General features: G+C 48.7%; 1 protein-coding gene across 4 annotated transcripts; it reads right to left on the minus strand.

Moving 5' to 3' along the window:
• Window positions 1–1976: 1976 nt before the first annotated feature.
• On the minus strand, window positions 1977–27444 carry TSC1 (TSC complex subunit 1). Of its 4 annotated transcripts, none has more exons than XM_032958692.2 (25): window positions 27338–27444; window positions 23816–24015; window positions 23045–23148; window positions 22747–22899; window positions 21090–21234; window positions 20200–20354; window positions 19522–19595; window positions 18614–18771; window positions 17938–18056; window positions 17146–17293; window positions 16241–16341; window positions 15155–15230; window positions 14720–14791; window positions 13907–14029; window positions 12849–13035; window positions 11783–12073; window positions 11341–11384; window positions 10006–10172; window positions 9137–9319; window positions 8482–8592; window positions 7777–7899; window positions 6666–6853; window positions 6169–6300; window positions 5750–5901; window positions 1977–5018 (listed from the first exon to the last, which is right to left on the minus strand). In XM_032958692.2, the coding sequence occupies exons 2-25, from the start codon at window positions 23922–23924 to the stop codon at window positions 4690–4692; spliced, it is 3444 nt and encodes a 1147-aa protein (XP_032814583.2). In that variant the 5' UTR covers window positions 23925–24015; window positions 27338–27444; the 3' UTR covers window positions 1977–4689. The 4 variants fall into 4 exon arrangements, with proteins under 4 accessions (XP_032814583.2, XP_032814582.2, XP_032814581.2 ...); XM_032958691.2 differs by lacking the exon at window positions 27338–27444 and adding an exon at window positions 27182–27326 and having other exon boundaries at window positions 5750–5883; XM_032958690.2 differs by lacking the exon at window positions 27338–27444 and adding an exon at window positions 27182–27326 and having other exon boundaries at window positions 1977–5015.
• Window positions 27445–27481: the final 37 nt, after the last annotated feature.

Here is a 27481-nt window from a genome sequence, read left to right on the forward strand (position 1 = left end):
TAAATAAAGTGAATAAAAATAACATGATGTTTCGATCGCAACACAAGGGGTCGTCATCAGGAAAAGGGGTTAGCCTCTAAAGGCAAATTGTTCATAAAAGTTTGGAGATGGGCGTAGCCCAAATGTGTCAGCAGCAATGCATATGCAGCAGCAATGCATATGCAGCAGCAATGCATATGCAGCAGCAATGCATATGCAGCAGCAATGCATATGCAGCAGCAATGCATATGCAGCAGCAATGCATATGCAGCAGCAATGCATATGCAGCAGCAATGCATATGCAGCAGCAATGCATATGCAGCAGCAATGCATATGCAGCAGCAATGCATATGCAGCAGCAATGCATATGCAGCAGCAATGCATATGCAGCAGCAATGCATATGCAGCAGCAATGCATATGCAGCAGCAATGCATATGCAGCAGCAATGCATATGCAGCAGCAATGCATATGCAGCAGCAATGCATATGCAGCAGCAATGCATATGCAGCAGCAATGCATATGCAGCAGCAATGCATATGCAGCAGCAATGCATATGCAGCAGCAATGCATATGCAGCAGCAATGCATATGCAGCAGCAATGCATATGCAGCAGCAATGCATATGCAGCAGCAATGCATATGCAGCAGCAATGCATATGCAGCAGCAATGCATATGCAGCAGCAATGCATATGCAGCAGCAATGCATATGCAGCAGCAATGCATATGCAGCAGCAATGCCAATGCAGCAGCAATGCCAATGCAGCAGCAATGCCAATGCAGCAGCAATGCCAATGCAGCAGCAATGCCTATGCAGCAGCAATGCCAATGCAGCAGCAATGCCAATGCAGCAGCAATGCCAATGCAGCAGCAATGCCAATGCAGCAGCAATGCCAATGCAGCAAGGGCTGCCAGGAAATCACTGCACCCCGTTCCACACTGCTGAGGGTGGAGGTTAATTGACAGAAAACACAAGACATGACCCAAAGTGGTTGATGACATCTTTTCAATGATTGCTGAGTCTATAACCATCCTCTCGATTGAAATTGTCTGTGTATATATGGATGGCTTCATGAACGATTCTTTGATAGCTAGTCGGCTTGCAAAGTTCCATCATCTTAGATAAATAAATTTCGTGCGAGCCAGCCGCATTAAAATAATTATCAGCCACGGCAGAAGTATTGGTCCTACCGTGTTTCATGTCTGCCTTATGCTCACGAACACGATCCGAGACATGTCGCTTAGTTTCCCCAATATAACTTCTGCCGCAGATACAGCTTAGTTTGTAGACGCCGGGATATTGCATATCAGGAATCTTGTCCTTCACAGATGGGATCCGATCACGAATTGTATGCAGTGTTAAATCGGATCTGGATCTTGTTTGCTCATGATTTTGGAAATATTTTTGGTTACGCCCTATGTATGGCAGGGTGATGGTTTTGATTGGATCCTCAGATGGCTTCTTCCTCACGGTTGCGGTGATGGCTTTGCGGATTGTGGAGTCAGAATATCCATTCGCCTTGAGAGCTTGGTGTACGTGTTTGAGTTCACTGGTTAGGTGTTCATAGTCGAAGAAACATTGAGTTCTATGGTGTAGCGTTTTGATGTGGGAATTCTTCTGCGAATCAGGTTTTAGGGAGGAGTCAGTATGGGTTATATTCGTCCGTTGAAGGGGCACAGACTAGTGGTCTACGATATGGTCCGTCATTTGGGTTGCACGGCCAATCGCACCACTTGGTTTGTCTTTAATTTTCTATTTAAGATTGGCACATCAGCTTCTTGATGTTCCGATGCAGTTGATGGTTAGTGCCTCCTAAAATGCATGGCTCCAAACACTTCCACCTAATAAATTCAAATATCACTTAAAATTACGTGAAAAAAACAAGTCATACCGTACTGTAAAATGTATTGTAAAATGTAAGTTATGGTCCAAGCGCTATCTAAGAGGGATGAGTGCAATTTTCCAAGGGCGAACTGAAAAAGGCTTTAGCACCACACATGACAATTCAATCTTTATTTCAGCATCTCCAAGCAGATCAGTCGTATAAACACGTAAAAGTGCACGGCGTGTATTTCGTTTATTGAAATGCTTCCTTTCATACTGTGTGGGGGGGGGGGGGGGGGAGACTGATCACCGCCAGATCAGGTTTTTGAAAAACCAACAAGGATTGGGCGTGCAAAAAGGAAACAAAGAATTTAACACAAAAACGCAAACTGTCCACATGCACAAGGTCCGGTAGCAAACCACGTCCGTTATTTTTCAATCCCTGGACACGCTCAACTGCCAAAACGCAAGAGCAGACATTAAGCGACACTTAATAAGAGACCTGCACTATTGCAATGTGAACCTCCTGTTATGCAATTGTTCCGCACCAGCTCTGCTGCTCTACTTCCGTTGCTTGCTATCGCTCCCAAGTCTGCGCGTATAGCCGAGTCAGGCAGTGGTCCTGGATATGCTTTATCAACACAAAATGTCTCGGAACAACAATTTTCCCTGGACGCTTCAAACACCAAAGCAAAAACAGCTAATTCAAAGGTGAATAAGGGGTCTCGGTAAAAGTGGCAGAGGTCGGGCTATGGTTCGGGTTAGAACTTGGTTAAAGTACTTCACCCAGTATGTTTTCACCACCCCACCCACCATTCAAAAATAAGACTCACGTTAATCTTTTTCTACCCTGCTCCAATTTTGATCGCAACTGCGCTATCGGTAAGTTATGAGACAGAGGCCCATTCATCTGAAAGAGTAAGAATAAAGAACAGTTCCGAAAAGCGGATATCACATAACTACTTGAGATCTCTTCCAAGAAGTGACCTCCGGACCATGCACTCGCTAGATCACTGGAATTGAAGTTCATCGCAGGAGTTAAACAAGCGACCTCGATTCCACCTGGCCACCTTTTCACAATCTCACTTTTTTTCGTCTATACGAGAGGCGTTCACTTCATCACGGTTCTTTAATAAACGTACATCACGTCACGCGTGAGCGGTGGAAATTGCTGTGCCGAGGCAGATCGTGCCGAAGCACGGCAGCAGCATTTGCTCTCCTTCGCGCTCCTCCACGCACACGCAGACATCGCCGCGGGCCACGAGCGGCGGACCGTCCTGCCGGAGGCACCAGCAACTGGTGCACGGTCACGGCATAAAAACGGCCACGCAAAGAGCTATACTAAAAGAAGGCACTAACCACTTCCAGGCCCCGGGTTACTGGTCGGTAGTACAGCGACAATACCTCGCACACACCCTCAGACCTGGCTCTTGCATATCGTCGAAGAGGACACGTAAGGCCGAGTGAGTACGCCTGCTACACTAATTTTCCACGCTGTAGCCACGCACGCTTCACGTTCTCGTGATATACTGTCGTCGAAACAACTGGACGCCACTCCAAAGCCAGTAGAGGGCTCGTACGAATGGAAGTACTTGAGAACTGTCGTGTTGGACATAAGCCTGTGACGCTACGAGAGAAAAAAAATGTTTAAAGTGCAAAATCTTTTCGGCTCAGTCATCGACTAAAAGTACGTGGAGAGGCATTTTTTTTCCTTTAGCTTTTTTTTTGCTTGCAAGAGTTTGGTCGCCATGTGATGTGCAGGGAGGAAAAAGCAACATCAGGCAAACGGCTGCGCGGTAACCACTCCCGCGTTACGGCAGAACAGCAAAATATTAACGACACTGCAAAAAAAAAACAGCCAGCGCTTTAGAGATGACCCCCCCCACCTCCCCCGCAAAAATAAAAAAAAACATTAAGCGCACATCTTAAATACCGCCAGCCCAAAGTGAACAAACCCCCCGCCCCCCCCATCATCATAAGGAGAAAAGTGACCAACATTTGTAGAAAGCTGCATCTCTTGTACACAATGCGCACCCAAGGCGAGCCTTAGTGTTCAGAACACAAGGTCAACGACAAACTGCAGTCTGTTCCATTAACCTCCAGGGTTATCGTAATTCACATGTGCAATAAATATCTCCAGACACCGAGTTCAGTCATGTTATAAAAAAAACCCCCATCCTGACAAAAAAAAACAGAAAATCACACACAACCAGAACAATGCACCAGGTCATTACACCTTCACGTGTAACGTAACCTTTCCAACACAATTTTGGCACTTTCCTCCTTATATCAGCAGCATAAATGTTTTTCTAAACTTTTTTCAGTTTTGTATTTTTTTTTGCTTTTTCTCGGGGTTTTTTTTTTGGCAATTATTTCTACACAAGGTTACACCCCATTGGCGAGTGCATGCAAAGTTGGGCGCGACTACCGTAAAGGCTACGTCGAGTCAGGCATATGCGAGTGCGCGCGTGTGCGCGCACTGCGAGATCCTGCACGTTTTCCGAGCTGTGGTGGCAGTACCTCGGGAGCTACATTTAGTCAGAATGCCTCTTTAAATGCACCAGCCGGGTTAAAATTAGAAGCTTGGTTGGCAACTTCAACAAAATCGAGGTGGGGGAGGGGCACCACCTTCATTTGCCCTCAAAGAAGGGACAAGATTGGGATATTATTCCAAAATACAAAGCATATTTTACCGAGTTTTTTGTCGTTGTTGTTTCGTCATCAGTTACGGAGTGCGCACAGAGCACCTTATTTGTTCGTACCATTATTCGACAATGCCGCTTTTTAACGAGCAGCGCGCACCAGTAAAAAAAAAAACCCACCAATGTATTCCATCAATTTGCCACGAGGGAGACAAGTCAGGGAATGTCTGATGGGGCGCCGCTCGCTATTTCTCGTCGTAGTCCATGATTCCCCGCTGCTGAAGAATCCTGACATTCAGGGCGTGCTGCTGGTGCTGCCCACCCCCGCCAAGGTTCCTGGTGGTCCCGCGAGCGTGCGATGCGGACGCTGGCGCCGCCATGGAACTGGGCGGCTCACGAGGCACGCCGGCCGCCGACGAAGCGTCCGCGCTCGCGTCGTCCTCGCGGTTGTCATCGCAGCCGCCACCTCCTCGACTGCGTAGCAGCTCCCGCGCGTGCTGTCCCAGGAAGCTGCGGGACGGAGGGTATGGGTTGCTCGCGGCTACCCCCATCAGGCCAGCGGACGGCGGATCTGCTGGAGTAGTCGAGCAGACGCACGCACGCACGCACGCAAATATTAAACAAATAAATTAATGCGCATGTGTGGATTCTGTCTTGGTATATTTGTGCAGTCTTTGGTATCTGGGCTGAGAACATCAATTGGTTGCAACCGAGAACACCGTTTCATAACATTTGGCTGAAACCAATATTCGAACCCAGGATGTGCCAGTTCAGTACTCCCTCTTCTATTGGCACATCCAATCTGAGTATTTTTACAAAGGCTATATACCATGGCTTCACAAGACATGAGAATCTTGTTTTGGGGCAAAGTAGGACCTGGGGCAGGGATAAAGGGACATTATGTCAGTTGGTGCGCTGCGAGGCTACACTGTAACCACGTCATCTACATGCATCTTGACTTGTTCATTGCATGCCACGTCAGCAGCACGCTTGCCTTCTGAAGTTGAAAAAAAAACACCTGGAGCCTCCAGACTTGGCACGGCCTCGGCGTGGTTTGGTTACACAATGGAACAAGAGGTATCTGAGCAACATAACCACGTCCACTACAAGTTGTCGCTGGTGTCGGTACACCATGGTCCAGTCAACGCATGGCACCTGGGTCCGTCCCGTAAACTCCTGTCAGCGAGCCATCCGACACTTCACGTGGCCTCAAAGTGCACCTGGCCTGGTCCAGGCACCGCTTAGTGACGTTAGCGCCACTTAGTGGCGAATGGCGGGTGTTGTTGTTCGTTGTTGTCGTCCTACCGCTAACGAGGGGCACACGGGCATCGATGGGCGCGCCGGGCAGCAGGCTGGCCGGTCGTTCGGGTCCAGCGGCGACGGGCAGCGGGGTCGCCGAGTCTGCGTCTGCCACGTTGCCTCCGAGCGCCCTCTCCTTCCTGCACAGCAAACTGAGGCTTTACGATGACGACGAAGCATGCACGCCATCGCAAACAAAATGCACGGGGAGCAAAAAATAATAATAAAAGACAGACATCACGCGAAAACAAAACACAATGACCCAGAGAAGTCCCGTTAGAGCCCTGTTATAGTTATAGCAGCTTATGTTCACTACGGTATACAACTCAATGATTACTGCTCGTTTTGTTGCCGTCCGCTTCATGTTTTGGGGCCTTTGGAGCTGTGCTCAGGTGTTCATACGCATGTATGAACGCGAGACTCACGGGCGGTCTGTAAAACCAGCGGGCGATTCCAGCACCTCCAGGCAGCTGTAGAGTTCCAGCATGTGGCTCTCCAGCGCCTGGTTGATCCTCTTCTGCGCCTTGTACTTGCTCTCCATCGCCTGCTGCTGGCTCCTGCGAGAAGAGAGCAGCACCGCGCACTGAGAACCCTCCGCGCTCGCAGAGACGGTCAGTGTCTGAATCCGAGTGTTATTTAAATATGGAATTAAATTACATTTGCGACTTGTAATTAATCAGTGCCGAATGGATTGAAGCATCATGAGAGATAGTGGAAGCTTGGCTGAAGCATTCCTCCCAGCAGTGGATTGATCATGGCAGATGATATTACATGTTTGTGTATGGTTATTGTGGCCGAGACCATCAAGCCACTTCAGAACCAAGTTTTTTTATTACATGCAACCGTCCCGGATTTGAACCCAGGTTCTCAGTAGCACCAGCTCAATGCCCCGACTTCCGAGCCACCCGGGACCCCACCTCACCTGCCCTGGTTTTTGACGTTCTCGAGGAAGCGTTTCTGCTCCAGGAGGAGGATGTCCTTAGCCATGATGCTGTTCTCCAGGTCATTGATGCGCCGACTCGCCGCGTCCACACGCTGCGCCTGCTGCCGCATGCACTGGCGCGCCTTCTCCAGCTCGCGGCGGTGCGACAGCAAGCACATCTCCCCCTCCTGAGCAAGGCCAACGGCAGGAGGGTGGTGGTGGTAGGGAGCGGTAGTGTAGCGGTTAGCGCGCTGCGTTAGGAACCCGGCGACCCGGTGTCGATTCCCGCCCACGGTCAACGCCGGTGAGGATTATCTGAACCGGTCCTGGGCCTCCCCTATGTCGACTCAGCCTCAAATGCGTACCTGGTGCTGTGTGCAAATATCTCCGCTGGGGCAACAAAGTCGGCCGAGCGTGGTACTGGCCACCCGCCCCCTCGTGTGCCGTGCCGGCCTTCATAGGTGCTCCCTAACAGCACTTGCCTCTAGTCTGTTCAGCCTTTGGTAGTAGAAAACCAACTTTGATTCTTACCTGTGTATCGATAGCTCAATGTTCAGGTGCCATTTTATTCAGGGATGTGTAATTTTTGTGGTGTGGGACTATTAAATCACACTTTATTTCTATTTAGTCACTTGTTCACTTTTTTAAATCTATTTTGCACTCGCATCTTTTATTTGTATTGTTTGTTGTTGTTGTTGTAGTAACTTGCCGACCCGCCCATACTGGACGTCTGAAAAATATTTTCATAGCCCACCGGGGTCTTCCTCCTGCAGTCTAAATAAACATTACGATTCTTAAATAAAAACATGCGCTTGTCAACATCTGTTTGTTCAATTTACATGCTAAACATCCAAGCTGGACTCGAGTAACAGCTGGAATTATTCAGGACAAGCTGGAAAGGCTACCCGAAAGAAATAAAGCCACCACATTTTGCACAGGAATGGAGTTACTGACGTTTTCCCAACGCAGCTTCCGGAGGAGTCCCTCTAGAGCCTCCCCTGTTAGTTGACCCTTCCGCCAAGCAACATCACGAGCAAGCAATTGTTAGGCTCGCCTTTACCACGACCTCATTTATTAAGATGATTATTACGTACAGAGTGTGCGCGCTCACCTTGTCCGCGTAGTGGTTGATGTTGTGCAGCTCCTCGCGGTAAAGTTCGTTGAGCTCGCCGAGCACCAGCAGCTGCCGGTTGAGCATGTCCGCTTGCTGGCTCAGCGTCTCGCTGGACTCCAGCTGCGAGAGCAAAATCGCACGGTCACGCACGCAAGCACGCAGGGCAGAACGTGCGGTCACATAAAGGAGGAAAATCCCGGGCTCAAAACAAACGGCTCCTTTTTAAAGCACGAGACTTAAAAAAAAAATCGCAGTGTCATTACGGCACTCAATGCCACGACAACGGGTTTTGATACGTCAATGCACCGATGTCTTGAGCACTACGACGGTGTGCTCGACTGATTATTCCTGCTTGTTAATGAAGCTGCTTTACGCTCATCAGACAGCCTACGACTCAATGTAGGTAAGTAGAGGGCTGTTTGAGAAAAATCTGCCAATTGTCGGTGGCTTTCATCCCAAAAAGTTATGCGCCAATTAATCTTCTTCTCGGTGAAAATGCCACGTTCTTACGACAGATTCAGTTAATCCATAAGACAACCACTGCCGACTGCCCACAGTGGTACCTCGCTTATAATCATCTTGCTGCCTTTTGACTGCGAGCCATGCGCTCAACCACCGTGACCAATACAGTCCGGACACGTCTGATTAGACAAATTGTGCCCGACACGACATGAAACGGAACCTGCTGCTGTCCACACCCACCTTCTCCTGCAGACGCTGGAGCTCGTGGATCGTGTCGTACACCTTGCAGTTGGCTTTTTGCAGTTCCACTTTAAGCCGAACCACATCCCTGTAAGTCTCGTCCAACTTGCACTGCCAAACATGCACCAAACACGACATACTTTTTAGTTTCTCCCATAAGATCGGTATGACACTTAAGAGAACGGCAAACAGAATTAGATATCACAGAGCTGCCTCTCGGATATGGGATCCCGTCAAGCGAGCTCTGGTTTTACAAATATGTAGTTAAACCCGCCACCATCCGACAAAGCCAATTATGGGAAAATATTGGTCACGAAAGCCTGTGTGTTAAGCTAAGCACTGGTCTAGACAGTAGGGGTAGCAATTTTCCACCAGAATCAGTAAAAAAAAATAATCTCAGGACCTGTAATTCAGCCAAATTAAGTATTGGTTTTGTGCAGTAACAGCAGACTGGGATGAACCCATAAACTCACCACACTTCAGAAGGATGAATCAATGAGTGAAGTTTAAGGGGCACAGTAACCACGGTAGAAGCAATAGGAGAGTGATAATGAGGCAACTGACCGCCGGTGAGCAAGCGACTCTAAAAACGACGAGAAACTCTGGACATAAAAGTGCATGCAGGCTGGAATTAAATCAATCGATCATCGCCTACCTGCAGTTCACGGTTGCTGGCAGACAGACTGTCACGGTCGGACTGCAGGGAGCGCAGCTGCACCTGATAGAAGCCCATGTTCTGCTCCTTCTCCATGCGTTGCTGCTGGCTCCTCTGCTGCTCTTCTGTCAGGCTGCGACGCAGCACTAAGATCTCCTCGTCCTGCAGGCGCAGCTGGTCCCTCTGCAGGACGCGGTGCCACACGGAAGGGGTGGGGAGAGAAGGAATTTACGTACTTATGCATATTTATTTTTAGCGACTTGCTGACCTTTTCGATAATTTGCACTCCTGCAGTTCTTGTTGTACCTTGGAGGAATCCGATGAGCTGTCTAAATAAAGTCCGATTTTAAGCGCAGAGACAATAAAAAAAAACACGCAGATGCATGGTTTTGTAACGCCATTAAACATTTAGTTAGTGACGGCAATAATTGTAGCGCTCCAGCACAGGTACGCGCACAGGAAGGAGAACGTGTCGGTCACCACAAAACAGCAGAGCTCGGATAGCGGTCTTGTAGCACTGTTTTTTTTTCTCCAAGGGAACCGTTCCACGAATTGAGCAAGTTTTGTTCACGGTAAGACCTGAATAGCAATACAACTTTACGCTAACATTTTGTGCAGAATGAATTCTCTTCACAAGAGGTATCGTGAAGAGAGGTATTGTGAAGACGCCTCTCATGGTTGGGACAGAAAGAGCTAATGCATCATGTATGCGAGCTGAACTTCTTTCGCACCGTACGTAGCCAACCGTGCTAATCGATTGTAAAGAAATGAGCTCATGTATGTATAATCACTTTCAACTTCCGTTGGAAAATCGGGAGGAAAAAAATAAAGACTTCTTCCTATGCGTCTCCACGCGCTGCCACTCTTACCATGGCGGCGTTCTGCTCCTGCAGCGCGGTTGCAGTGATGACCTTGCGAAGCAGGCGACGGTTGCGCAGGGCGTGCTGCTCGCGCTTGTGCCTCTCGTAGAGCAGCTGCGCATGAAGCAGGTGCAGGCGGCTGTGCAGAAGGTGCATCTCCTCCGGGGGAACGGAGCCTGCGCGAGTCACATCGGCAACGGTCTCAAGTTAGTGATTTTTTTTGGTTGAAATTTTTTGTTGTTGTTCGTGTCAGGAAATGTACCCTCAAAAGAAAAAATACAAACATTATCTTGCAGCAGACACACCTAGGCAGCGTGTCTTCAGGCTGTCCAACACAAGTTCGAAGCTTGCTGAATGAGAAGAGCTACTTCTCAATGGCTTTCCGGTGTGCTACCGTAGTCATCACCATCAGCAGCAGCTATAATCAATCCACAGCTAGATGGTCTTTTCCAAACCTCCTAATGATCCTGCAATGTAAAAATCAATCTGGCACCTAGAAACAAGCAGATTTCATTGCTCCATCTTCCCAGTGGACGGCCTCTTAAATGTTCCATTCTCGCCATAGTACTTCGGTGACATTATCCCCATACATTACTTATTGAAGATGCAAAAAATAAACTACCATGTCAGAGTGTGCGTGGCTTCCTCCTCCAGAAGTTGGGAAAATGTAAGCAGTCGTGCGGTAAAGTGAAATCCACCACTTGCATCGACCAATCATCGCCCGCCACTTTTTTTGCAAAAGGTACAAATGGAATCCGTCTGGCGATCCCAGATGCCAGAGTAAATTTCCAAGCTCAAATTGACAGAACTAAATTCATCCACCGATTTGAAGATGCCGTACAAAACAAGAAGGCTGCCGTGTATTTTAACGCAACCATATTAAATTTTTATTTAAAGCTTTCGTGACTGCAGGGATTCATATTCTTGGTTCTTTCGGTAAAGTCACATAGAAGGGAAACAATACAATAATAAAAATATAAAACATGTTTATTATTGTATTGTTTCGCAACCATATTAGTTAGCGATGTCACTGAAGCACCGCTTGGTATGCCTCAAAGAAACTTTTAAACTCTTTTCTCTTCCTCACTTAGCTTCAAACTCGTCTTGGACAGCCCAGCAGAGTACATGGCGAAGGTATGCGTCGACGAGATCTAAATCGTTAGTTTGGCTTGTGTCTTTCGTTTCCACCACCGCCTACATCAATTATTACACTAGTCTAAACTCGGGAGATTAATATTCAAAAAGGCATTACACGTATTTTGTACTTTGCCATTTTTTTTGTTGGTGCCACGATGCATTTGCCAACATGTAGCTTTTCATTGAAATATATTCATCACGCCGCACCTCCAAAGTGTGTCCAGTCTGCCGCTTGGCTGGGGAGAGACAGCCTACAGGAGCCAGTAACAACACGAAATAAAAAAAAATTAGAAAAAAGAAAATATCCGGAGTGTAAAAACGTCATTTATCCATTGCAATGTGTGGCTAATTCAATGTACAGCAGTGTTTTGTGCCACATATGGGAAGGAACTGGAAGTACCTAAAGAAAACGACAACAATACAAGTGGTCAACAACATTCAAAAGATCAGCCCAGACAAGTTCACAATACACATTTTCTATCATCGACATCTCCTCGCCACCTCGCAGCCTAGTAATGAGTTTGGGAGTTTCACAAATCTGCACGCGATCCACCACCGACCACTGCCTTCCGAGCTCTAGGACCACAGGGCGTGCCCACGACCATGCCTGGCATTTAGCGGCGCTCGGGGCCAGCGCCGGAGCCCTCACCGGCTGAGCTCCTTGGCGTGAACGTCGCCACCCCTCTGCATGAGCACATCGATGACGTCGAGTGGCGACGGCGCCACTCCGCAGGGAGAGCCGCTGTGGTGGGAGCCGTCCAAGCCGCGCAACTCGGCCGACTTGTGGTCGACAAACGCACCCACCGCCGCTCGCGGGAAGGCGAGCGCGAACAGGTGCTCGTACGGGTAGCATGTTGCCGACACGGCCGCCGCTCGGCCACAGGCCGAGGCTGGGGTGAGCGCAAAAGAGGAGGTGGTTGACCTGTCCTGTGTCTTGTTACTGGAAAAAAGGAAATATTACAAATTCAAATTTCAGATGTTGCTTACCAAGATTTAGGAAATGGTATTCAAGCGTTCAACTGCCTGTGCATTTTTAAATGCGTAATAAAAGTTAACGCAAACTTAAAACATTTTAAAAAAATATGCCGATAAGCAACGATTTACCTCCCACCTACGCAATTTGAAAAAGGCTAGATTCCAAAATCACTGTCTGCTCTCACATGGTGTCATTACGCAGTCTCACCTTCGATGCGCTCCAGCTTTCTCCAGCTAAATGTTCTCATATCTTGAAGTGCTCCTCAATGGCAAACATCCTAACTTACCAAAGCCTCCAGTTTGAGCGAGCACCCACTATAAACAGATGTTGCACTGGCGTAGTGTGCACAAACTTGGAGTCAACTTTTATCCCAAGCTTTCATTCTCTTCACATATCTCAATTCCATAGGACCTCCAATCTCTATCCGCACATCTCACAACCACCACTTTTTTGCCATCGGCTCTTGCTGAAACCATCATCCACATCAGCCTCACATTCTGACTTGACAACTCCCCCATCGACCTATCCAAATCCCCCACCTCCAAACTCCAGATTGTCCAAAATACTGATACGAGAGACTCTTCGTACTACAAGCACATTAATGCATGTAGAACTTATTTCGCACCATACGTAGCCAACAGTGCTAATCGGAGGTGCTCATCTCTCAAGCGTCGTCGAATTTCTATAACCGAGAGCCGATAGAGCAAGAGAACATCGAGCGCGGCTCAGCGGGCTTCACCTCGTGCTACGAGACGTCTGGTGCACCGCCTGCGTCACGGCCGCCTCCCCGCCGTGGGTGCCCGGCACGGCTTGCGTGCCGGGCGGCGCCGCATCGGCGCTGAAGAAGGGCGAGTCGAAGCCGCCCCGGTGGTCGGCCGGCGCTGGACACATCTCGTTGATCTCCGATACCTCGTTGTTCACCGCCACTGCCAGACACGGTGAGGGGGGAAAGCGGTGCGATTCCGTGAAGAGAGGCCCTCGAACCACGCGTTTCTCAAAGAAAACATCCTGCGGCGTGGAAAATACATGGCACTACCAATATGCGTTGCATGCACATGTAGAGGACTTTGTCAATCCACTGCTGGATGAGACTTCACATCCCACAGATCGTAGGAGTTTTTTAATCTTACTTCAGCACGCTGATAATGATAGCTGCACTAGAATGCGAGGCATGGCGCAGGCATGGGGAGGCCTTCATCCAGCAGTGGATAGAAAATTGGTGATGATGAATTGCTGTTTGTAGGAAAGGAATAGAGTAACAGATAAGGGAGTAACGACATACCAGTTAAATGAAACGGCATTCTAGTTTGTAATATGATTGACTCGGCTAAAATATTCGTCAGTAGTATTTACACAAGGTGTACACGTAGAGCTCTTTTCGTCATCCACTGCTGAAGGAGGCCTCCCCGCGTCATGCACGTCATGGACATTCATTGATCATATTTCACTTGCAATAATCAGTCTGGGTTAATGAAAGTGTGATGGCAGCACAGATGTGACAGCAAAGAAGCACAGTACAACATATTATCTTGTGTGCACTACCCTCTGCTGCCCACCATGTAGCCCCACAGTCGATAACAACCAGCCACACATACAGCGTTCACCCAATTCAAGCTCAACCACTTCTACGATTCAATGCCTACGGTTCCCACCATCACAAATCCGCCATCACAAACCCGCACTGACTAGGGTGGTGCAGTGTGGTCAAATAACATTGACGACCCGCAAGGCATGCGGAGGCATGCTCAGGTTAGCAGAGGCATTCGCTGTGGGCGGGGATAGGAGCGGGGCACCCACCATCTTCACCATCCTTCTCCGCAGGGGCGCAGGAGGCCAGGTTCTCGATGACCATCTGCAGCTCTTTCAGGGACACCTTGCCCGGGCTGCCCACGGCACTCTCCCCTCCTCCTTCGCTCTCCGCTGCTCTCGCGTAGGCACAAACACAGCGACAAGCGTGGTCAGGCTGCTCGAGTGCAGGTGCTGGCGGAAAACAAATGCCATAGGCGGGCGTGGCAGCACACACACACGGCTGTGATCGGCGCTTTGACGCTTTGGCGGACAGTCAGATTGTGATCACAAATCTGGCTGTCCGCCTGATGATGCTACTTGTAATTACTGGCGAAGCGTCGTAAATGTTGTGGATTCTCTCCGACACACCAGTGTGCTGAACGAGTAACAAATTGGCCTGTTTTTTTCACGTGTCAAACCTTACTATAATTGGCTGTGTCGGGTGGTGGTGGGTTTAACGACATTTATATTTACGCGATCTAACCCAAAAAACACTATTATGGATGATATTGGTCACGAAAGCCTACGTGTTAAACATTCTAATGCAGAATTCTCACCGCTTGAGACTCAATAATAATAATGCAACTACATTTTACATTGGTCCATTGCTTTTCAAATGCCATGTGAAAAAATAAGACTGTCAGTAATTAAACCACATGGACTGTTGGGATTAAACAGCAGTGTTCTAGCCACTGTGAGACATGCAGTCTGCAATAACCGAGTTCCAAAAGCCACTCAACAGACAATTCCCAAAAGCCAATATCACCGTCACCTCCGATTAGAACGGTTGGTTATGTACGGTGAGAAAGAAGTTCAGCATACCTTGCTTTCCCACTTCAACGGCACTGCTCTTGGCAGCGTGGCGCTCAGCCGCAGAGTTGTTCAGAGATCTGTCTGCAGGGCCGGCACGGGAAGGCAAACGGACTCAGCGAGGAGGATGTGAGATGTAGTTCAGAGGCAGCTGTGCCGCAAAAAACAAGTTTGTTGCAGCAAACACTCTAGAAAATTATACAAAAATATATTTTTTATTTTACAAGGTAAGTCCCACTGAGCTATAAAGCTCTTTTTCAGAAGTGACCTGGCCACAAATGATAGCTCAACGAAGTGGCGGCTTATCATGTGAATATTTAATCGCAGACAAATACTCTTGAGCGCACGTTTATAAATTTTGAGGGATAAACCAGAGGACCCGGAGAAAAATCCATGCCACCAGTGGCGAACATGCAAAATCCAAATAAACTCCCAGTGGAGGCTTACCAATGGAGGGGGCAGTAACCTTGCCTGCACTGCCTGTCTCACTGACGCCAGGCCTAGGCTTTTCTTGTTGAGCATCCTGAGCAAACAAGAGTGAATCAACATCAGTGTAAAACGACACGTGACAATAACCGCACACAGGCAGCGTAAGAGATGCTGCAGATAACTATTGTGCACTCCAATGGTTGGTGGGACAGGTGGGTAGGGAGCCATGTGATTTGTTTCACAATTTGTTTTATTTCAGTTGCACATTATTTGCAGAAATATTGAAAAACGGGCTTCAGCATGGCCATCACTAAAATAATGAAAAAAATAGCATTTTGTTCTAACATTATTCCTGGAAACTGCATCTCACAACGCTGCACAATCCAAAACACAAAGAGGAATATAAATCAAGACGTTGTTAGCTAATTAATTCGTTGTATTTAATTTATTAGAAGTTAATAGGCAATGGTCGACACCAAAGAGAGAGTGGCAGCTAAAGGATGACTCATACCCAAGGATGGTGCACAACGTACAGATGAACTAATGAAAACAGCTCATGTGCAGAAGCTATACAGCTCATTGCAATGGGAGACCGAGAGATTACAACTAAACTATTTTTATTTTACCAGCTAAAGCCCACTGAGCTATCTAGCTATACTCTTTGGTTCTATTGGGTAAAGTCACGTAGGTGAAAATAAAATATAGGTGAAAACGCTCCCCATAGAGGTTATCAATTCTAGATTTAAAGCTTTCGTGATTGCTAGGATCCACACTCTGGATCCTAGCAGTCACGAAAGCTTTAAATCTAGAATTGATAACCCCTATGGGGAGGGTTTTCACCTATATGTTATTTTCACCTACGTGACTTTACCCAATAGAACCAAAGAGTATGGATCCTAGCAGTCACGAAAGCTTTAAATCTAGAACTATCTAGCTATGTTTCAGATGCGCCCTGGCCACAAATGACAGCTGAGCGAAGTGGCTTATTAACGTAGAAATCTATAGGAGTCAAACACTCAAAACACGCATGTCCATTCTAAAGATGGCAACGGATGGAACATGTTGCATGGAATCGAGGGGACCTCTGCTGCTGTGTGGTCTCACCGCGCAGGAGCCGGTGCTGTCGAGAGAGATGTGAACGTACTCGTCCGAGGGGGTCGGTCCAGGGGACGTGGTTGGGGTCGCTAAAGGGGTCCCCGAAATGGCTGGGAATAGAGAAGTTAACGCATTGGAGGGACAACTAAAAAAAAATAAACAGCTTTCATCTTGAAGATCCCTAGCTAGAATGTGCACTCCCCACCTATCTGACAAGCCTAAAGCACTTTTGTTTAACGGGCATTTCACAAGTTGATTCAAATGAATTCTTATGCTCAAGATACACAAGTCCAGTCATGCATGTGAGAATTTATTATTCGAGTCGTTCGCATTGTATATCATGCGTCACGTGACATCTGCAGCGACTGGCAATGCTACATTCAACCACGGAAGCAGCTCGTAATTGAAATTGAGAAGCGGAAAAAAATTGCACTGCAGATCGCCCACAGACTCATGTCCCCTTGCAAGCATGTATGTTGAACTTCTTTTGCACCGTACAAAGCCAACCGTGCTAATCTCAGGTGCGGGGGAAGGAAAACGAACTTAATACAAAAAAGTAAAGCAGACTCTGTATGCACACATACATGTGCACCACATGTGCACCAAAGGATACCATCCCAGACGATAAGCGGAAGTGACAGCGCAATGGCACGATCCCCATCGCCAGGGCCCCCCAAGGGCCCCCCCACCTCCCTCCGTCAAGACAAGGTAAAACATATATATCTGGTAGGATACTTAAACATCTAGCACACTTCCTGCTAGGGCTGTGGCTACCCGCCAACTCCCTGCACCTTGCAGCCTTACCAGGCGGTGCGGAAACATTCGGCGCGAAACTAATCTCTGCCTGCCACGTGCCCATGCGTTCTACTGCGTCCGCCCGCGGTTTCCCTCGCGCTCTCTCGTGCAGTCCGTACCATGCTGCGACGAGCTGCCGTGCGCGACGTCGCTCTGGTTGTGCACGGGTGACATGCCGCGGGACGACGGCGGCGTGCTCATCCCGCACACGTTGGCGGGGCTCCAACCCACCTCGCTGCACTCCGCCGTGGAGCTCAGGATCCCCTTCTGTGCCCCCCGCACAAACAACAGGGGCGACGTCTCGTGTCACTATCGGAGGTCACTGGAAGGGAGCTAAAGGAGGAATTTTACTCGATAGAGCAGTGTTCTTCATTGCAAGGCCCACGGGCCACTGGTGGTCACTGGTGACAGTGCGGCTCCTGACGGGCAGCCCCTGACAATACACAACATGTGAAAACACCCTCCATTATAATCATCGTGCTGTCAAATGTGTGGCAGCTCTCACACCGATGTCTTATGCGAGGTCATCGGGGAACGGTATCTCAACCACTCTTGGCCCCACCGCCTTCCCCCCCTCCCCCCACCCACCTTCTTCACCAACCCGCAGTAACCAGCGCAGTGAAGCATCGTCAAACGTGCATCACGTGGACGTGTCGCTGGCACCACGACGCCGATCATGACCGAAGGCGTAGCCGCAGGCCAACGGGATCAAGGTCACCCAAGGCATGGCAACACGATGTGAAAACGCGGACCGGTGGGAATCATGTCCAGCTGAAGCGACGGGGGTGTGGCGCAGACATGGCTGGAGAAAGCACACTGCCAATGGGTTAACCTGTCAATCTACCAGTTAATGGAGGGGAGCTACTGAATTAATGTTGCGTGTCAGGCCTGCATGAATGTTCATTGGTCACCTGGTGGCCCCTGACATCGCCTTCTTCCATTGAGAGGCGGCGCACCCTCATGGGCGTGGAGGAATGAGACATCCGCGACGATGTAGGTGTCGTGGAAATGGAGCCAGAGAGAGACGCTCCTGCGAGGGAGGGAGGGAACACGAAGACCCTCAGGCTTGTGACGATTCATTTATTGAAATCAATGCTTGCACCAGTCACTTTGGCCACTACTTATCGGCTTACGTCACACTCTACGCAAGGCCAATCAGTTACGAATGATGGAAGGCCTACATGTTAATGTATACTATAAGACTCAAAACTAATTTGAAATAAAGGCTTACTCTGCTCTACGAGTGAAAACAAATAAATCTCTGGGCTATAATTTTTGGGGGTGCAAATTGGAAAATGTTACCTTTTGGATTTTTATAAGGAAATGGGGGTGAAGTGGCAGCATAGTTGTTGGCGCATTTCCTCATGAACCCAAAATCTGATTAACGACCACGACTAACGTTCGCGGCGGTCCTTGGCATCTCCCCACGCCACTCCATCATTCCAATGACCAGCATGGTGAAGTATGGTCAAACAATGACCATAAGGAGTGGGAAAGGCTTTCTTACCCGGCAGTGGATAGACTATGATGGCCATAAATTATTTTTTATGTTGCCTTTGCAAAAGTAATCCCCAAACAGCGCCATACCCGACTGTAAGGAGACGTCGGGTGTCGCCTGGGACAGGCAGTGCAGAGGCAGCTGATCAGGGACGGGGCAGAAACCCTCCTCACTCGACGCCTCCTTTGAATCGAGCGACACTTTGGCGCACTCGATGACCACGTCCTGAGTTTCATACTTCTTCCACCTCGGAGAGAAAGCGGTTTTAGATGAACGTCAAGGGTTTTGTCGTTGGCGACGATCGTGACAATGACGATCACCGTGCGTGTCACAAGTTCAAATTATCGTCATTAATTAGAACAATTTACAGTCTTCTCGAACTTGGAAAAATCGTAGGTGTGTCCGATTCAAATCATCAAACACCATTTTCATCATTTTTCCTTTGTTCTTGAGGTCTGCATTGAACAGGAGACTTGCATTCCACTTTTTAACTTTTAAAACTTTCTTTCAATAGTAGGACACCGGCCTAACCTTGCAGGCTTTCTACAATGCGGCGAAACATGAACCACTGCTTGGCGCAACGACTCTTCGTCAGTTTAATACGTAGGAGTCTTACGTGACCAATATCATCCATAACAGGTTTTTGGATTAGATCCCGTAAATATAAATGTGGCATAAACCCGCCACCACCCGACAGCCAATTAGTAAGGTTGGTCACGTAAACAAAATATGCCAATTCGTTACTAGTACAGTACACCGGTGTGTTTGAGAGTAAACCCACAACATTTACAATTCGAGCATGACGTTTCGCCAGCAATTACAACTAGCATCAGCAGGCGGACAAGCCAGAGTTGGAGAAATCCTCCGGCTCTTCTTCGCCTACGCATTTCTGATGATCGCGAGTTTCAAAATATCGTGCATGCGTACCCGACAAACCAACTCCCAATGGACAGCAGCATTGTGAATGAAGGTGCGATGACAGCAGGGATAAACTTACTTGCTGGTGTCCATCTCGTACTCCTTGGTCCCCGTGACAAGTTCTGGATGTACCCGCACGCGTTCCACCATGGGCTGAGAAAACACAGTGCAGAACATGACAACATGGTTGGTGTTGACTCAACCCCATTATCCCCCCCACCACCCAAGCCCCCTGCCCCAGCTGTCATAGAAATGTGGAATTTTCACCACTGTCTCAGGGCTGTAAATGGAAGAGGCGCATTGCCTTGATGCCTTGACTTGAGTTTATAAACCATGTCTGCACTGGAGCCACCACGCCCCTGAATTAGCCCGGTATTGAGGACAGTGCACATTACAATGCATGAGACATCCATGAAAGGCTCGACAGGTGCCGTGTGTGGGCGCGTGCGTGGGGAGCGGTAGTGGACTGCACTACAAACCCAGCACCAGGGTTTAATTCCCGCTCATGGCCAACACCGGTAACGATTACCTGAGTCGGTCCTGGGCCTCTCCTAGGTCGACATAGCCTCAAATGAGTACCTGGTACAGTGTGTAAACAACGCCATTGGGGAGACAAAGGCGGCCGGGCGTGGTGCTGGCCACCCACCCACTCGTGTCCCATGCCGGCCTTCATTGATGCTCGCTAACAGCACTTGCCCCAACAGCCTGTTAAGACTATACGAGGGATCTTTGTATTTGTGCTTGGTAGCGCACTCACCAGGATGACCTCCGTGAAGAGGGTGCTGTTCTCCCGCATGCTGTAGTGCGCACGCAGGTACGACAGGAAGTTGCATGGGTACATGCCGTAGAGGCGGTGGAACAGGGCGTACACGCCGGCATGCAGGTGCACCACGCACACCTCCGGGACGTGGCCTGGTGGTGGTGGCATTAACACAGGCAGGATTTATTACGTAACTCATAATCATGTATCGTGCGTGTCATGTATTATACAAGTCTGTGTCAAATTAGCATCCCCCCACCCCCACCCATATCATAAGAACAGGGCCCTTGCCTGTAAGTGCAGCAGCTTCCCAAAATGGATTCAAGCAAAACAGACTCTGCCGATGAGGCAGCGAATGTCGAAACCAGTTCAGTTCGCTTTTCTTGAAACAATGCTGCCGCCTGGAATGCTATTCCTTCCGATATTAGGAAGCCACTGGAGCCATCCATTTTTAAACCAAGATTGAAAACTCATTACTTTAGAATTGCTTTTTGTCTTTAGTTTGTTGTCCTTCCCAAGCACTTCGAGTTACCATGGTTGGCTACATCAAGTTCAACATACACATATACAATCCAATAAAAAATGGACGCATAGTCGGTTGGCCAATCGGCACCGACTGCCACCTGATTCACAAATGGAAAATTAAAAACTCCAGTGTGCGACCGAGGTTGTCCAAAACAGACCACATAACATAACGATGCAATGCTCGATCGACAAATATGAAGGAGACGTCAAGGCGATACAAGTCCGTTGTTCCTGACGCGGTTATCTGGCTCGACCACCGAAATGTGAGATTGTAGTTGTCGATCTGCATCTACATCAGCCGTACGACAAGACGACCGCCTGGCACCTTGTGGTACAGCTGGGAACGGGGGGCGGGCACACACCGGCATTTTTGAGCCCCCACGAGGCGAGGCGGCTGAAGATGTCGAAGATCTCGTGCACGTGCTGCTTGACGGCTTGCGGGATCATGGGAAGCAGCGTGGCGAGCACCAGCACCCCCGTGGTCAGCACCACCTCGTTGGAATCCGTCTGCGGAGAAAACGTGGGTCGGCGTAAAATAAGAGGCCGCCTTGTGCAGCTAGGTTGCTCATAACAACGTTCGTCATTAATTATAATCAGGTAGGTTTCGAACTTGCGCAATTATTAGAGCAGTGTTCTTCATTGCATGGCACGCGGGCAACTGGCAGATCCTGGGTCGCCTTTAGCGCGGCTTTTGACGTGCAGTCCCTGACAATACACAAATGTAAAAACACCCCATCGTGCTGCTCTCAAAACACAATTGTTTAACATGTATTACTGGAAAAAGTGGCCCCCACCTCTGAAAATTATTGAAGAACACTGTTTTAGAGCAAGGCTACCACCAAGGTGCCATGGTTTGCGGACACTGTCCAGTCGTTTAGCGGAAGGGGACGATGTTGCTTACATGAAATTCAAATTGGGCAATTTTCAGGCAATTGCCAACATTTAACAAAATATTCACTGTCGCTCGGCACTCAATGCTTCACCAGGCCGGTCAGTGCAGGCTGGTGGGGGGGGGGGGGGTTGGGAAAGTGATGTTTGAGCATTGTACAGCACAATGATTAATTTTTCCACACAGATGAGATGGGGTGCATTGCAGGTGATGTTGTAACAGGGCCACTCGTGATGCGTATTTTGATAAAAACACAAACATACTTCACATGTACATCTCAGAGGTGGTTTATCGTTGCTATGCCGATATTGATTCTGGCTTTCAGAGTTTGGCAAACCATTCTATCCAGGTTTTGGCGCTGTGTTCACTCGAAGATGCAGCGACTGTGAATGTCAACATACCCATTGATGTTAAACTCTAAACACGAAACAATAATAGCTGTGGGCCGTTGATGTCACATGCCATAGACTGTGGCGATAGTGGCAACTTATTAATAGAGGTGATTGTCACGTGACAATACAGTGCAGCTTAATAATAATTTTCAGCCCTTTGTCAATCCACCTCTGAATGCAGGACTCCCCACGGGCAGCCTACATCGATCGTAGGGGTTGTGTTTTGACTGTACATCACCATGCTGGTCAGAGTGGGCTGGTGAAGGGTAGGAGTCTAGGACCAGTTCATAAATAACGTGCCACTGGTGTTAACCATGACCGGGAATCAAACACGGTGGCCCGGTTGGCATTGCAGTGCTCCATCCACTGCGCCACCGACTCCTACTTGGATACACTTACTTAAAAACACAATAAATGGAAGCAAGTAAAATTAATTAACTTTCACGGACAGAACAATATATCTAGCTCAACTACACAGCGTTACAGAGTTTGTGTTGAACCATTGCTGCTGAAATTATGCACTCCCAGAAGGGGCTTTGTGGTTCATGGGACATTGTAATAAGTGCTTTTAATTATTACATGGAGAGACAGATGTTGTGGAGGTATATTGTCTGCTCATCTTATGTTGTCACAGACCAATCGATCAACCATTGCACAACACACTGCAGTCCCCTCCATCGGAGCACAATGCCAATGTTCCGACAGCCTTGTTATTTCCTTCTGTAGGCACGTGCTTGCCTTTAGGCACTTGAGCAGCGACGCAAACACGGGAGCCCTGTAGATCTTGTGGATCCAGGACGGCTGCCTCCGCACGACATGACCCAGCAAGTTGAGACTGGGAAGCCGAGTGGCTGCCCGGGCCATGCACTCGTTCAATTTGTCCAGGAGATGCTAAAACACAGGGATGACAAACACTACATGTGGCTGTTGGACGGCAGGGTGGCGGCACAGTGGGTAACACTCGTGCCTCGCAACAAGGAGGGACCTGGGTTCGATTCAGGGGGGTGGGGGGGAAGATCGCCTTTTGCAAACCAACCTTGTCATGCGGCTCACGGACAGAACAGAGGATCTGCAGGGCCTGGTCCGAATTGTGGCTCATGTAGTAATCCACCAGGCTGTTCATCAGCCACGGACCACGCTCTGCAAAGAAAATCCAACGGCAAACACTTTCACACTCACATTCCACTGCGCAACAGCATAGCAAGTAACCACATTTCCCAAAGATGCTTCGATTACACTGCCCAAAAAACAAGTCACCCGGAATGCGTCCCGATCTCGTTTGATCTCAGAAGCTGGATAGCGCTTTCATGGGTGACCACTATGTAGTCTGCTGCAGGGCTGCATTGTCGTCAGGGGCAGTACAAGAAAATGTACCACTCCAATAACCCATGCTCTCTACTTTAATTACTCAGCACTGACCAGCAGTGAATTATGATCACATAAAAAATTGGATCTGCACTTAAATTGCATATATTCCCGAACCAATGTGACTAGACAAATGACTCGTGCGACGAACACTTTTCCTTGATGGGAGAGCAGGTACGTACGTATGTAATTTCTTTCGCACCATACGTAGCCAACCGAGCTAATCGGAGGTGTGGGTGGGAAAGTTCTTCCTTTTTAAACGACCGGTTGCACTGCTCCGAACGGATTCTTCGTCTCATGATATGATAGCACAATCGTGATGAAATCTTGGATTTTTTTTTAATCATCGAAGGCGGCGGTGAATCGCTACCTCCCGACAATGGATCAAAGTGGCCCGTGTTAAAAAACTCTGCTCGCCAACAGCACGACGCGCACCACTCACCGACGTTGAGGTTTTCGACGAGCAGACTGCGCACGTCCTCCGCTACCTGCAGCTCCGAGGACTCGAGCAGGCTCAGCAGCTCGGTGGCGTTCACCTGCTGTGTCGTCATGATGCCGTCCAGGGTCCAGCGCTTCAGCCCCACTCGGGTCAAATAATCCTCCCACGCCGCGATCACCTCCTCCGAGGGCACCCGTTCCTCGCTGCCGGTGACAACAACACCTCTTTTTCCAACGTACAACCAAGCTGCACCGGGGCCGTGCCACGTTGGCGTGGCTACGGCGGCACCCGGGGTTGTTTTCCCATTGCAGAAACCGAGTCGTGCCACGGACGTGACACGCAATAAACGCGCAATGTCGGCAGCACGTGCGCAGTGTATCGACCGATGTAACGCGTAACAAAAATGGATAAATCCTGCCCCCAGTCCTGCTTGGCGCCGAGCCAGATTCAGATGTCTTGTGTGGCCGGCATATGGCAATTTGGTTCTGGTTTGGGGAATAGCCAGTAGAAAGCCATTGGTGTAAGGGCCCTGCGCTGGCTCCACTCGGGATGGGCCAGTGCAAGAAGTACAAGAGTGCAGGAGGTTGGGATAAGGAGGGGGGGGGGGGGTGCAGTGGCAAGAAGCGCTCTACGACCTTGCCTTTCGGACGACCTTGCCATTAGGAACTTGACCATGTACAGTTGTTTGTAAGATTGCTTTTTTTGTTCGTGTTCTTTGTTGTTGCTGTAACCAGGTTTATATTGTGTAACCAGGTCCCCTATCTAAAATGAGCATTTATTTCCCAATGGGTTTTACCCGTGGAAAAAATAACCCAAACCAAATAAACAAAATGACGCGTCACTCCTGGTTATGTGCAATACAATGGAGACCGTAAGAGCCGCTCGCAGAACAAAGCATTGACGAGTTGCGGTGACATCGATGGCACTGGCCACCTAGACCTCTTCGCTTCACTTGCCTTGCAATCGACGGCTATGGAAAATTAATGTATGCCCCCCGTGCCATCCGTTCCACCATAAATGGGTCTTGTGATGCAAATGCGAACGGACGCTATACACATTTCATTGTATTACCTTTCCTACACGGGTGACCTTAAAAACACCCGTCTTACTGGAGGAAAGAAGCTTTATTTACTGAGCGCGACTGCCAAATGAGCAGCGGTAAGGTCGGCGCGGTCATTCGTAGCTGCACGAGAAGACAGTAAGTCCACGGGGCTCCTCATTTAAATACCAGGCTGAACTGGGAGATAAGATCAGTGCTCAAGAAACAGGCCGAGTTTTTGAACAAAAATTACATCCAAGTGCAAAAAGCCGGACTTTGCCCTTAAACTAAAACGGCAAGTGAGAATCGCGCGCTCGCACATATTAACCCAAATGCATACTTGAAAATAAAACATGATATTCAAATGCAAATAAACAGAACGAACACAGAATAGACTTTGCTTTTTTTCATTTGCCGCAGACTATCTCTTTCTAAAAAATAAATGTGCTCAATTTCTATACAGATGAGATGCGGTCACATTTAGAGGCTATATAAATCCAAATTGTATTCTAAAAATAATATCAAAAGCATACCAAATGCATCATTAACATTGCCTCGTAATTTTTTATAGATGTTTCAGGTACTGACCCTTCCTCACAGCTGAGAATGGGCAGAGAATGACTTACATTTGGAAGTGCATTTCAAAGATAGAGCGTTGGTGGACTGTTATCCGGCGATAAACGTTTAACATGTAAGGCAAAGTTACTGACAATGTGGGGAAATGTTATTCACGGGCACCAACGCAAATACCGCCGCAATTTTTTCTGTGTTAATGACGGTCACCGCTGTCGATTTGAACATCAAAAGACCCAAAAGAATGTGGAATCACCCCCAATAAAGGAACTCAAAAGCCACCCCCGGCACCGCTGAATAAACTAGTCCCCCCCCACCAACACCACAACAGACTTCACACAATAGTATGGTGGTGCACAAGCAACTGTACTCGGATCATGTTGTCGATTTGCTCTCCAACACACCGGTGTGCTGTACTAGTTGGCATGTTTTGTTTACGTGACAATCCTTACTAATTGGCTGTCAGGTGGTGGCGGGTTTAACGACACATTTATATTTACGCGATGTAACCCAAACAAAAACCTGTATTATGGATATAGGTCACGAAACCCTACGTGTTAAACTGACAAGCAACAACATTAATACTTTTAAACAAATGAAGCACCGGAGTGCAAGGACCATCACCGAATGTTTAGTGTCAGAATTGCAGTTTGTAGCGTCTATCGATTTGGAGTGAAGCGGTGGAAGTGGTTAACAATGTCGCTAAAACCCAATTACACGAGTTCGATTCCAGGCCACAGCTTACATCAGTGACGAGGGCTACCCGAGTGGGTCCTTCCTCTGCCCCGTCTTCACCAACCTACACTGACCACCATGAAGTATGATGAAACAACTCCCATGTGTGACGAGGCGTGGAGAGGCATTCATCCGGCAGTAAACAAAAGGGCTGCACGTGCATTGCAAATGCTGCAAAAAAAACACTTTGGGGCACAAGACCTCTACCTACCCTTACTTACTAATATACAAAACAATTGGTATGGTGTTACTGCCTTGTCTACAAACCACAAGTCACCATCATCATCTAATATCTATCCACTGCTGGATGGCTCCTCAAGCAACCGCTCTCTCTCTCACGAGCATGCGATGTTAACGATCTACCAAAACCATCCAAGTCAATGCACAAATGCGGCACATAATATATTTGGCAAATCAACAAATACTTAAAGAAAACACACTTTACGAACTACGGCTAACAACAAACTACAAATTAGACGTTGAGAAAAATATTTCCCTCTCCCCTCTTCCCCCTCCCCCGTGTCCGCCGCGGCTTGGACGCTTCTCCTGACGCAGGCGATACAAACACCAGTGAGCCGTGGTCAATCCACTGCTGGATGAAGACCTCAAGAAGACGACGTCATCTCTCACGAGCCTGCTGCGATGTAGCGATCTCCCAACCCACCCATAGCAGAGCACAAGCGCATCGCTTACGAATGTACACTCGGTAAAAAAAACGAAATCAGACTTTCAAACAACGCACACATATACCGAATTAACACCTTTGACTTGTTAAATACTGCCAATCTGCATCGTTCTCTCTCCCGGGGTGTCTCTGGTCGCTTCTGCTGCACCGCTGCCATCACCATCACCATCCACTGCTGAACGAAGCCCTCCCCAGTAAGAGACGTTCTAACAACATATATAGAAATGTATCAAACAAAGTCTCCGCTCTCTCGCCGCGTTCCCTGCGGCCTGGCCGATTCTGCTGCACAGCTGACTCGACTAGAAGACACAGGCGCGAGAGACGGCGCCGCCGTTACCTCAACGCGGACATCTCGATCGCACTCGCAGGCTGTCCGAATCGACTCGGTGCGCTCTCGAACCCAACTGCTATCCGACGCCGCGGCCCGGAACGTCGGGCACCGAGCAAGAGGATGAACCGAGGGCAAAGGAGCCGCGACGCGCTGTGGCGTTACCTGCACTCCGGGACGCGGCCATTTTCATAGGCAGCTCACCGCACGGATCCCTGCGCCGGCCACTGAGGGGGCAAAAGTGACGTATTTTGATCTCGCGAGCAGCGGAAACTTGCTCCGTCGCATGTGCTGTAACGCCCCAAGCTG

Source organism: Petromyzon marinus, chromosome 22 (genome assembly GCF_048934315.1).
Source record: "Petromyzon marinus isolate PM22_M1 ecotype Great Lakes invasive population chromosome 22, UKy_Petmar_22M1.pri1.0, whole genome shotgun sequence".
In the NCBI taxonomy this organism is placed as follows: Eukaryota; Metazoa; Chordata; class Hyperoartia; order Petromyzontiformes; family Petromyzontidae; genus Petromyzon; species Petromyzon marinus.

Bases quoted from the DNA above. Each gene is read 5' to 3' on its own strand.
- TSC1 (XM_032958688.2), bottom strand. The intron at 23,149-23,815 runs GTGAGTGGTGCG...TTTTCTTTGCAG, and splicing joins CGTCGAAAACCTCAACGTCG to AGCGTGGTCCGTGGCTGATG. The intron at 6,301-6,665 runs GTGAGGTGGGGT...CTCTTCTCGCAG, and splicing joins AACGTCAAAAACCAGGGCAG to GAGCCAGCAGCAGGCGATGG.